Source organism: Pleuronectes platessa, chromosome 3 (genome assembly GCF_947347685.1).
Source record: "Pleuronectes platessa chromosome 3, fPlePla1.1, whole genome shotgun sequence".
Taxonomy (NCBI): Eukaryota; Metazoa; Chordata; class Actinopteri; order Pleuronectiformes; family Pleuronectidae; genus Pleuronectes; species Pleuronectes platessa.
This window is the reverse complement of record NC_070628.1, coordinates 25,932,390-25,945,548: the sequence shown is the minus strand read 5'-3', so window position 1 is coordinate 25,945,548 and position 13,159 is coordinate 25,932,390. Positions and strand designations below refer to the sequence as shown.

At 38.9% G+C, this 13,159-nt stretch overlaps 1 protein-coding gene across 1 annotated transcript; it reads left to right on the top strand.

Annotated features, from left to right (window-relative positions):
• Positions 1 to 8,869: 8,869 nt before the first annotated feature.
• LOC128436490 (4-galactosyl-N-acetylglucosaminide 3-alpha-L-fucosyltransferase 9-like) lies at positions 8,870 to 11,296 on the top strand. The gene is made up of 2 exons (XM_053418215.1): positions 8,870 to 8,885; positions 10,218 to 11,296. Exons 1-2 carry the CDS (start codon positions 8,870 to 8,872, stop codon positions 11,177 to 11,179), a joined length of 978 nt encoding a protein of 325 aa, XP_053274190.1. The 3' UTR covers positions 11,180 to 11,296.
• The last annotated feature ends 1,863 nt before the right edge of the window (positions 11,297 to 13,159 follow it).

Here is a 13,159-nt window from a genome sequence, read left to right as displayed (position 1 = left end):
GTCGCCCAGTGGTATATTACCTATTTAATTATTTGTCATGATTCTGATTGAGGGTGTCCCAGGTGCCAGCAGGTGAACCAAGCATTGTGGACGATATAGACACAGCTTGATTGGTATTGTTGTAGCATATACATTGGTCAATGGTTTGCTACGACCACCTGCCTTAACTTTTTGTCAATATGGGGAGAGAAGAGTCATAGGGAAAAATTATGATACTATTATTTTTGAAATAATGTATCCCATTTGTTTTTTAGTTTTAAATCTGTTTTCCTCAATTGGTTTTTCCCCTTCCACCACTGTGAACTAATGCATGGAATTTTCATGGATGCATTTTTAGATGGCATTGATTTCCTTGCAAAAAAGAAGGTGTTTGACAATGTCATGCATGTGAAAAGACTTGAGGAGGAGGTCAAAATCCTTGCTACCGAAGTAAGGCAGCATTGGGAGTACCTCAAGAAAAGGGAGCATGACTTCAGTGGTCTTTTCACCAGCATAGAGGGTAAGCATTGATCCACAAATTGTTAGGAGTTGTCTCTGTTTATGCACCATATCAAAATGTAATCGTAATTTTTTTTTTGTCTTCATAATTAAGGTAGCCACAGGAGTCTCTCCAAAGAAGGCCTTCAAGGTCTCCAGGGAGAGCTCAAGTTCAAATTGTTTCAGCAGCGTTCTCAACTTGCCTTAGTGAGGCAAAAGTACTTGGAGCTAATAAAGGCAGGGCTTCAAGGGTCAATGCTGGACCTTGTTTGGGGGGAAGAGCCTGAAGAGTCTGAGGAGCAAGCTTTAAGAAGTGCTAATGAAAGCTCCTCAGATGAGGAGGACATTGACATGCAGGTGATTAATGACATTTTAACATGGGACAGTAATCATAGATACTGTGATTAGTTGAATATTGTTTTAAACATTTATGAGAAATGCATTTTTCTGTGGATCATACACATTGAACTAAATGCAAATTACCATGTATTTCCTTATATTTTCCTATATAGGGTCTTGACAGTGGACAGCAGATTCCAGAGGAGGACGTTGTTGACCCTTAGCAATCCTAAATACTGCTGTTAGGTTTAGGGTTAAATAGTTAAGTTTACTTTAAGTGTTTTTAATTGTCAGATCTGATAAAGCGGCATCAGTTGCACTTCTGTCCATCCTGGGAGAGGGATCCCTCACATGTGGCTCTCTCTGAGGTTTCTACATTTTTTACCCCCTGTTAATAGTTTTTTTTTTCGTAGTTTTTCCTTACTCTTGTTGAGGGTTATGGACAGAGGATGTCGCACTTTTGTATTCATTGTATATTTTTATAAATAATATCAATGTAGGGAAAGCCATTGAATACCTCGATATTAAAACATATTTTTCAACAACACAATTAAGCCATCATAATTTAGTATGTTTTCCAATGTATTGATATTCAACTTGTATTCAATAAAATATTGTCACTGCATATCTGAGTTATTCCTAAATCAATGTGTAATTTTTATTGCCAAGAAAGTAGTTTTAAACAGGTGTACGACCAGTCTACATTATTATTCATCCTGTTAAACAAATCTTATTTCCTGCAACATTAAAACCTTTTGTGGTTACTCTATATTGTCAATGCTCGAACGTGAGTTGTCTGACTGAACTTGAGGTATGTTCACAAGCCATCTGATTCCATTAGTCATCCGAAATAACTGGTTGATTATTAATCAATTTCTATGCTTTTATATGGTTTTGTTTGGAAGGCAGATTGTATATAAACAAATTGTTAACCATTTTAACACTTTATACCAATAAATAATTCTGGTAATAGTTCCTGAAGATTTGTGTGAAAACGGTGATAAATCCGTTGGGCAGTGAAAACACCCTTTTTTGTCCGCGGAACAGCGCGGTAACAATAAAGTGTGAAAAAGCATTGGTAAATGGTTATGTGTCTGTTTTTTATAACGATATTTTTTTCAAAATGTTAACACATATGCTTTGCTTAATCATATTTGGTTAAAAACAAACCACTAATATGTTTTCCAAACCCTATTTTTAGAACCCTAATCTGAACCCGGAAGAAGGATACAAAGAACTACAAATCGGAATGGTGGTCCCGTACGTGTGTGTGTGTTGTTCTCACCTTTTGTAGTTCTAACGTATTTTCACTATTTTGTGAGATTGTGACATGTGACCTTGCATGCTTCTTTATGGTATTTTGGTCTAAGAAAAACACCTGTTAAGTCAGATTTAGTTTTTCTTACTAATAAAACGGTAAAATCTCGTTTTTTCAAGGTTTTGGCCCTACTCAGTGGCGCCCCCCATAGTTTGGCATTGGGCTATGGTAGTGGAGTTCAAGACCTTTCCAAAACAGTTCATACCATATCTGTTGCATATTTAGTTTCCATCCTGTAAGCCATCAAAGCTGACTCAGGTGCAAGGTTCAAAAGTCACCCCTTAGCAGCAGGAGCCATCCACAATTTTCCCACTGACATAATGTTACTACAGAGGCCAAGACCTTTACAACAATGTCTTTGCTTTTGTTTTACGACAAAGTTTACATTTCATATTGCTCCAAACACAGGCCCTCTGGGGTGTACATTCTCCCATTGAGGTCCAAGCTGGATCAAATCTGTCTAATCGGTTTTAAGTGGTATTTAATGGCCAGATATGGTCAAAATATGTGTATTTGCTTTATACACAATCATATGTTTCACTTTTGGACCAACTTAGACACCTTTGTTCATTAACAAACCAATTTCTCACACCCCAGTTTCAGACTGTTGCCCTCCTCACCTCTGGGAGGCGCTACAGGGTCCTCCGTTCCCGGACCAGCAGGTTCAGGAACAGGTTCTTCCTGTGGCTGTCACCCTGCTGAATCACCGTGGTGCAGAGTTCATATGTATTTTTTTTATATTAACTTGATATGACCAACCATCCCTCGGCTGACAGAGAGGTCATATATGGCCAAGATTAAAGTGTGTAATAGTTCAATTAGAAATATGAGGAAAAAGTCAATGTTGCACACATATTGTTGAAAATTACTGTAGCATGACCTCTATTAAATAGCTTGGTAGGCCTTTTCCATACAAGAACATGCTATGCTGGAGATGGGAGTTGCGATACAATTGCCTTCTGTGAGGTGCAGATGTTTAACCCATTTTAAGTCACAAAAACACAGTTTTTAAATAACATTTTATTTAAAAACAGTAAAATAGAACAAGAAACAGTAAATGTAACATTACAATAATATAATAATATACAATATACAATAACATCTAAAATAACAAATTACACGTCAAACAAGCAGAAATATAAGCTGCATCCTCCTCTGTCCGGATTATTCCAGCTCTGTTTTAGGGACCCAAGAATCTTTCCACCTCAAATTGCTACAACAAAAAGGGAAAGAGAAAATATGTTTAGTGTCAATGGATCTTTAATCGCTATGGGCATATAAATGCACCGGAACATGTAAACAGAGAACCAATGGAGGTAAATATGGTATGGTATGGTATTGTAAATAGTTTCCATTTCATTATAAACAATGTCATCAATTGGATATATTTCTTTCAACATCTTTGTAATCTCTCTATAAATTATTGTAAGGATTAGTAATCAGTATTGCTAGAGGGTTTGCAACTGGCCAGTATATATGGTTTATATATAATGATATTTCCCATGGTTGACCTTAAAATTACAGACCAATCAAATAATTATAAACGCATCCAGATTTAGATTGACTTGAATCCGACATCATAACAGAGCTACCTTCTATGGAGTAAAATAAAAATTCAGAACTTGTGATAGTGCATCATGATGTGGCATCAGATATGAAGCATTATACATACCATTTTGGGCATGGCAGCCACCTCACCTTCACCACCTTTACCCCCTGAAAACAATCAGTGGTCATAAAGAATACAAATTTAAATCATTAACAATGAAAAAATCATGGGTATATGAAGCAGTTAATGTGCATATTCAACTACAATATGAAAATTGACAGTAGAAGCCCTGAAAGGATCTTCCTGCAAAGGTCAGTCAGATGTCAAATATAAAGTACCACATTAGTAATCTGTGTAAACTGAATATTTTATGTATTTCACAAAACTAGTGGTGAGTAAGAATTCACCTGGATAATTGCACACAGGGCATTCTTATCTGCATGTATACTGTTGAAATCCAAATCAAACCATCTTTTAAGTCAGCATCCCCTACTGCATAAGATGTTTTCTAACCAGATTAACAAACACATATCATGTCTGATCCAGGAATGCACACATTAACACATTAATTTACACATTATGTTAACAATTAAAAAATTTCCCTCGAAACATAATTGTAAAACATTAATTGTAAAATATACATACTAGTGTACCATAAAATATTTTAATTCAGTGCAAATGTGCAATATTCAACTTACATCTCGAACTCTTTCCGCGCAGATTTTAGAATATGGGTAACTTCCCATTGAGTCGTGGTAATTGCAGTCTGAAAAATTAAAAGAGACAATTCATTTCCTAGTCAGAGGAATATAAATATAATTAGTTAGCCACAACTCTAAATGTCATATTTAGATCTAACTTGATAAAGAATTTGCTTAACTCTGTTAAAGATGTGAAATTAAAATCTGGAAAATGCAAAATGGAATAGTGTTTAAATCTTACTTTTTGGGTTGACTTTTTTTCCACCTTTGCGGGTCCCTAGGGAGTTAGGGGAAGAAAATGTTTGAGATCCAACACATAAAAGAATGTTTCTGGAAATCTTTTCAAGGTTTCACTTATTAATACCTAAATTTATCTGCCAGGCACAGAAATAGGGAAGTAGATTCTGTATACATTTGGCACGTGAAATATCATACTTTCAAAGTCTATGCTCCTTTAAGTTTAAGTTCAAATTCTTCTCATCAAAACCAATGTGATCTGTTGTTGAAAACTGAAAATCTAGCAATTTTTTCTGGCCCCTAATTGTTTTTTTTATTTACCCTGCTAATACTTATTTGCAGGGTCTTACGTGGATGTTTTGCTGGACAGCTCTCTCTGCAGTTATGCAGTACCTCCATATCCTTGTTGTTCGAATTGACCATGGCCCTGATCTGGTCAAACAGTATGGCCTATAACCTGTCCACCTTATAGCATTAAAAAGATTTTAATAGAGTTTTTTTACAGTTTTCTGGGCAGTAAATTTAGTAAGAAATGGGGCTATGACCTTGGGAGGGTAGAAAAAACAATGACTATCAATTTTATATGTTGTATTATACGATTGTCCGATTTGAGCATGAATGTTACAAATGTTCTATACAAATAAAATTAATTATAATAATTATGATAATTATTACTATTATACATCCATTCGACCGGGATATGTAACTAGTGTGAAGAGTCGGCAGGCTACAGGTAGTGAAGAGCTTACCAGAACCCGGGCAGCATTCATCAATTTGTTTAAATTTCCACCTTTTATAAGCTTGGCTCCCCATTCCCTGTCGGCTTTACCCTTAGCTTTGTCAACAGCCTTTTTCATTTGCTGTTGGGCTCCACAAAGTTTGCATATCTTGCATGCAACACGTATATGCTGCATGCAAGATATGCAGGTTTTCATTGTTGACCCGGGCATTTTGACTGAAAAGGAAAAGAGAAAAAAATATTAGAGTTCGTCCATCAGAGGACATTTTATCTATAATAAATTTGTATTACAATAACTATAGTGTCGTCCTATTAGTGATCAATTGGTCATGAGTGAACAGTTTTATCAAGATTGTCAGAATAACATCTTGGTGTGCAAAGATAGATATAGCAATCTGAGGGAAAACAGACAAAACTTAGGTTGCTATAAAACACCTATGACCTAATTAACAGTTATTAACAATTCTCAGCTGCAAATAGTGATCAGGATACAGGATCATATTATCGTAGGTTCGGGTTTATTTGTGAGTGGAAACCTATGTAAAGGTTCATTACAGAATATTACCCTACTTCTTCCAAAGCAACTTTAAGCATTTTATGATAAGCATTTGATTTAACTAACTACTTGTAAACAATTGCATATGGAGAACATGTTTTTCCACATTTGTTGGTTATTATCATCATTATTATAATTATTATTATTAGAGTATATTTTAGATCGAGGACAGCCATTGTACCTGTACATCGTAACTTGAGTATAAGAACATCCCTGTATGAGAATCCTCAACTCTAAGATTCTTCCTGGACTTTGCAGACATATTACTTCTGCTAGTCAATACAACACAATGTGTGGCCTGAACTTTTAATGGAGTTTAGTAGCTTTAGCAGTTACAATTGACTAATGTTGGTCTTCAAACCACCGTGACAGAGAAATAAATAGAATTTGAATCAATACATGCAGACTGTCGCATTGATTAATCATTTTCATAGAGCCGAGTTTTGCTTTAAGTGTCATTAGCAGTTAACGATAAACAACTTACTTACTTGTCAATGATGTGTGACCAGGCCGCGAATGATGCATTCTCACTCGTTTGCATTCTCAGTCGGTAGAGTTGAGCCCACACAACATCTGCAGCGCCATCGCGCGACATGTTGACGTAGCAACATCTGTACTATCGTTTCGAATAGTATGTGAGAATCATTGCTTATTTGTAGAGCTGTGAAAAATAACGCGTTAACGAGTTATGATTAAATTACAGGATTAATTCGTTTTTTTTTTTTAACGCATTTAGCGCATGCTCAGAAGGACCTTCCAATTCCGCCGCCTCTGCACTAGTTGCCGCTCTAACGCCGGGTTCACACCGGACGCGGAAGCGACGCCGAAGCGAGGCGTAAGCGCAGCGCCAATCATCTGGCTCCCATCCACTCCCATGTTAAACCGCAGCGCTGAACACACCGGAGGCTGAAGCGTAGCGTTGTGCCGCGGCTGCCTAGCGCCGTGAAGCGATCGTTTCGGCGTCGAGTCTATTTTTTCCGCTTGACGCGAGCGTATCGCGACAGGAAACACACTGAAAAATGATTTTAAACGATATAGATGACATATTTTATATGATATAAATGATCAAATATGCATCCCATACTTTGTATTCACGTTCTGTTGTCTTGGACTTTTAATTTTACCACTTTTACCAACCACATTATTTAATGTCCCCCTCTGCCCATCCACTACAGCCACACAAGCAGTCATAAAGATAAAAAAGAGAGGGAGGGGGGTGGGCTACGTATTCTCCACATAGGCTTGAGTGGAGAATACCCTCGACACCCGACATTTAACGGAGCAAACAGCGGAGAAGTTCTTCAACATGGATGACATTAAATTAATCATTGAAGTGGAGAAGTAACTTGAGTTGTTGATTCTCAGCATATGTTGTATAAAGACAACACCAAAAAAGACACATGTTGGGACGCTGTTGCAGTTAATGTTGGAGCAACAAGTAAGTATATGCTTGAAGAAAATGATTAAATGCCGTTTTTGCTGCAGGCTGATAACAGCAGAAGTATGTGATATTATTAGTAATGCGCGGCGCTTCGGCGTCGCTACCCGCGTCCGGTGTGACCAGCCAAGCGCCGGCGCGCCAGGGATTAGCGCTTACGCCACGCTTCGGCGTCGCTTCCGCGTCCGGTGTGAACCCGGCGTAATGCAGTCAGACGGCAGCTGCCATTCAAACAAACAAACAACATGGATAATTCTGATGAACCTGAGGACCTTCTGGACGGGAAGATCGTGTTCCAAAAAAACAAAGATCGAACATTCAGTAAAACCAAGGTGATATGCACACTCTGCGAGAAGTTATCGTTTCGACGTAGCAATACCCGCCTAACCACCGCAACGCGAAGCATGTGTTGGTCGGCGAGGGGCGTTCAAGTGGAATGCGCCAAACCAGACTCACTCGCAGGACACATTGTGCAAAAGAAGCGGTCAGCTTTACTGTCAGAGAATTTGAACAAGTTAGTTTGCCTCACCAACTGGCTAAAGACCGAGTAGCTAAGAGGGCCTTTAGAGGCATTAGATTGTATCATGGTGTGGTTAATGGTTGTGTGACAAAAAATATAAAAAATGTCAACCATCCTATGGCTAAGAAGCTCAAATAATTTCTGTTTGATTTAAAAAAAAAAAAAAGTTTTATTCAACCACACAATGGCTAAGGAGCCCGAATACTGTTTAGGATGAAGATTATATTAATGTTCCATATGGAAAAGCAATGATAACTGCTGAAGAACTGCTGAGTTGCAGCACAAAAGAAAAGTTAAACGTCATAAATCTTGTTTTCACAAAAATATTCCGAGAAAATCGGTAATGTGATTAATCATGATTAATCCATAGAAACCTGTGATTAATTTGATTAAAAATTTTAATCATTTCACAGCCCTACTTATTTGCAGAGTAAAATATAGACTTTGTTCGCTCTCACACTGTCTCCTCTTTAGCTAAGTTCCATCGTGCCATATCCTAGCTCTCCCCTCTCTTATCATGGGACGTACGTCCCCTTCTCTGCTGTTTTCTTCTGACTCGGTAGTCAGAAGAAAACCTAAAAAACTCAGGGACGTGAATAATTCCAGGCGGATGTTCAGCAGTACAATGAACAGACGTCCCAGTTTACCCGGGCATGTTCCGGTTTCTTGATCTAGATATCTATAAAATACTAGATGTTTTCAATTTCAATCAGAATCTAAATAACAATTACATAGAGTAATACATACACGTTCCGGGGCTAACATGGGGGTTTAGCAGGTTCTGGCGTTATTATAGTTATGTAACCCTATTAAAAAAAGGTAAACAAGACACCACGTGGTGTTCAGTTGTCACGGCTATGGCTAGCCTATGAGCTTGCATCTCTCTCTGACAGGACCTGTCCGAGTGATACTAGTTGGCAGGCAAGCCTGTCAATCACTCATTTCCATGTCCGTTACTAGCCAATGGCTTTGAGGCTGAACAGACCGAAACGCCCATGTTGGCGGTTCGCTGTAATGCTAAGGTTAAGTTTTACAAGGAGTTCCAGGATGCTCACTCATTCCATCACAAAGTATACGTCAACGGCATGCGACAATGGTCCCGGTTTGGGAGTTTTAAACTGCGGTTGCCTTATATGTGAGAGCCGGACTATGGTGGCAGAGGGAAGCGTCCATAGCAACAACTAAATAAATCCGTTAAAAGTAAACTAACAACAAAAGATCATACAAACCATCTGAAAAAAGATTATGAAAATAATCCTAAAATGCGCTGCTTCAAAGTTGATCAAACACACTTATAAACAATGAAAATATTTAATTTACCATAAAGAATAAAGTGATTATCCACCATGTATTTTGTTTCCACGGAGAGAGCAGCGCATAGGGCACCTGTCCCCAGCCGCCTGACTCACGATTAAGTCGAATTCATACGAATTTTTGCGGATGTTCTTTAGTAACATTTCAAACGAAATTTTGATGAGACCAGCCTGATCTGGGAGGGAGTGGTGAAATATAATCACTGATGTGTTTGTAATATACTGTAATCATGAATGGACAATAATCAAGAAGATCTTCTTGCTTAACACACATCTAGTTTGTACGGTGGCCCTGAAAGCTCAACGAACGGCAACTTAAGAAAACACATGCAAGTTGACAAAACACCTGCAAAAAGAGAAAAGCGCTGCAAATACCGGAACGCGCTGCAAATAGAGAAACGCGCAGCAAATACCGGAACGCGTTGCAAAAAGCCAAACGCGCAGCAAGAAGCCAAACGCACAGCAAGAAGAGGCCACAACACAACGGAAGTGTTTCCAGGGGACAGCTAAAAGTGATGGACACTGCTGCCACAAAAACGTCCAATACACCATAGAAATTCGGTTCCACACAGGGTTCGGCCACCCTGCAGTGGCTGTACAGTACAATGTTGTGCATATGTTTCGCGAAAGCTGAACTTAACGAATCAGTTTTCATATTATTAACGTGAACGTAACGATGTGACGTGAACGTGAGTGAACGTCACCTACATCACCGTATCAGGCCATCATGAAATACCAGGAACGGGCGAGTGTGTGTGTGTGTGTGTGTGTAGCAACTGCTCCGGTCCCGGGCATAGACTGTATATAGGTCCCGGGTCCCGGGGCTCAGACCCCGCCCACTCGCTCTTTTGATAGTAAAGGTTTCGTACCCCTGCACACTACGGACAATATATTGCCTCACAAACAGGGGCTTGCTTGTTAGCGCTGTTTATTCAGTTTAACAGGAGAAGACGACATGTCTCTAGATCGGATCATCTTCCGTGATCAGAGCTCACTGTGGCTCTCTCCGAGTGAGTGGGCGGGGTCGGAGCGCCGGGGGACACAGGGGCAACTGAAAAGCCCATCGTTCTGCTGTGGTTCTGGCCTCTTGGTGTGAGGTTTGATTTCCAAATCTGCTCAAGCCACTTCAACATTGATGACTTTATTCTGACTGATAACAGGTCATTGTACAGCCAAGCAGAGGGAGTTATCTACTACCAGAAAGGCATAAACTGGTATTTGGAAAACATGTCCAAGGAGCCACGTCCACATTTTCAGAGATGGATTTGGTTCAATGTGGAATCTCCCACGAACACGGCGAAAATACCAGGTCTGGAAAATCTGTTCAACTTAACAATGGGCTACAGACGAGATGCTGACATCACAGTGAGAAATGAGGTGACAATCAAGGAAACAGAGACCAAGGAGGAATTTGTTCTGCCCAAGAAAGACAAAGTGGTTTGTTGGATTGTCAGTAACAGCAACCCAGCTAGTGGAACATCTGCGAGAGAGAAATATTACACAGAACTGTCCCAACACATAAAGGTTGATGTCTTTGGTGCTGCTTTTAATGGACACCAGTTGAAACCTGAAGACTATTACCCAACCCTTGCGAGTTGTAAGTTTTATCTCTCATTTGAGAACTCGCTCCATGTGGACTACATTACGAAGAAGGTCAACGGACCCCTCGCAGTAGGGACCGTCCCTGTAGTTCTGGGTTCACCCAGGGAAAACTACGAGCAGTTCCTTCCCAATGGTTCCTTCATTCACTTTAATGATTTCCCTGACGCCAAAGGTATGGCAGAGAATCTGCAACGCCTGGACAAGGACCATGAAGCATACATGAGTTACTTTGAGTGGAGAAGGTATTATGAAGTCACTCCTCATCTTTTGACAATGAGCAATGAATTCATTCATCCCGTCTGCCTCGCCTGTGACCACATCTCAAACTACAAAGAATACCATGTTGTCAATGATCTTTATGAGTGGTACTTTAAAAGAAAACCACAGTGAGAGCATCATTTGACAGACTATAAACTAGAACATATACTTTTGATTTGTGTGATTTCTTTGACATTTTATAGAGTAATGATTTAATTAATCAATATAATTCACATGGTAACCGTTGATGTTATTATCAAACTGGAGCTGATGCAAATAGTGTTGCAAATGTTCTCTGTTTTGAGTCACTTTGAGTTGTTTAGAATACATCTAGACAAATAAATAAATATTCAAATCTAAAAATAGGTTTTATACATTCTATTGGGGTCATTTGGATGATTATGTCATGTTTATTTTTGCTTTGTTTACAGGTCCCTAATTTGATAAGTGAACTTCCAGTTTCTATCCTGACTTCCTTAGGTTTTCTATTGAGTAGGGCAAACTAGAGTGACACAAGCTGTACTGAATTTCCCACAATTAGAGATATCAGTTCCCTAAATGTGGCCATATCCCAGCCTTCCACCAAGTTTCACTTTTGTGTAATCTTACTTACAAACAAACACATATAATGGGGCGGTGTAGCCAAGGGGGTAGAGCGGGCGTCCCCCAACATGAAGGTTGCCGGTTCAAACCCCACTCTTCCCCATCTGCATGCAGAAGTGTCCTTGGCAAGATACTGAACTCCTAAGTGGCCCCTCATAAATGTTGAGTGTACTAAAAATGTAAGTCGCTTTGGACAAAAGCGTAAGCTAAATGACATGTAATGTAATATAATATAAAAAACGAATGGACAAGAGTTAAATTATAATCTCCTTGGAGGAAGTAATACTATATCCTACAGCTTTGTGGGTTACATACAACAACCAGCGGAGAAGCAGAATCGCGGGCTGACCGACGCTGAGAAATGCGCATCCCGTGTGAGCAGCCAGGCGCCTGCGCGATTAGATTGTTTTTAACTTTCCAGTCCATTTAACACAAAGCTACGTCATGGACATGGATCCCTTGGAAGACGTCAGTGTTATAATCCTTCTGTTAGGGGAGTAGTTTTGTTTTTAAATATTGTAACGATCTAGGTTACGGTCCGAGTGCTGAAACAGCGAATGTGGAGTCCGTCGATTGCGACGATGGAGTGCTATTCATTTGCAAATATTCTATTGTTTTTGCGCAGGCTACGGCCCACGGTAACCTGGGATATGAATTAATGATTGGTGAGACCAGTTCAAGACGCTAAGCTCATCATTGAGGGACGCTACAATATAAATATAAACATAAACAAATAATGTAATGGTAAAAGAAAATTCCTAAATCAGCCCAAAAAAAATTTCTACACGATACGGTGTAGGGCCTGCAGGGTGAAAAGGCCCATTGTAGGGCCTTCACTATTAATTAATTCTAAGATTTGAGAGCTTCCCTATTTTTGGAGTGTGTAATATAGTTTGATTTCGTTTTCTGAAATTTAGGATGGTTTATGATTTAACTTTGATTTATGAATGCATTTGTCTACCATTACTCCACAATATCAGATCTATTTGGTTTCATTTGTAGTATGCAATATCGTAATGAACCACACAGTCAGTTGGTCTGCTCAGTGAAGCAAGTGTTTAGTTCTACTCACTTCCCAATATTAGTTTATAAACTATGAGCAATGTCAAATGTATTGTGAAGTTGATTGATTACATGTTCACTCTTACGTCGGTTTATGTCACAAATATATTCACACACTAAACCATGCTCTGGCCACTTTTGGTTTTCTCAATGTATGACATCTTGTGTTATGATGATTTGAAATCTGGTCAAAGTGGTACATTTAGGTATGAAACTAAACAAATTATTGCGATTTAATTCAGTACTAATTTCGACTGGGGTTACACTAGGTTATTTATTGGGAATACTGGAAATACAATTATTGATGTAATTGGTAATTGGGACAAAATATGTTTATTCACAAAATTTCTATATGTTTATTGCATGGAATGCTGGTAGACACTTTGAGAGAACAATGTTTTTATGAATTAACAAACAATTACAAACATAACTTGCCCCCCCCCCCCC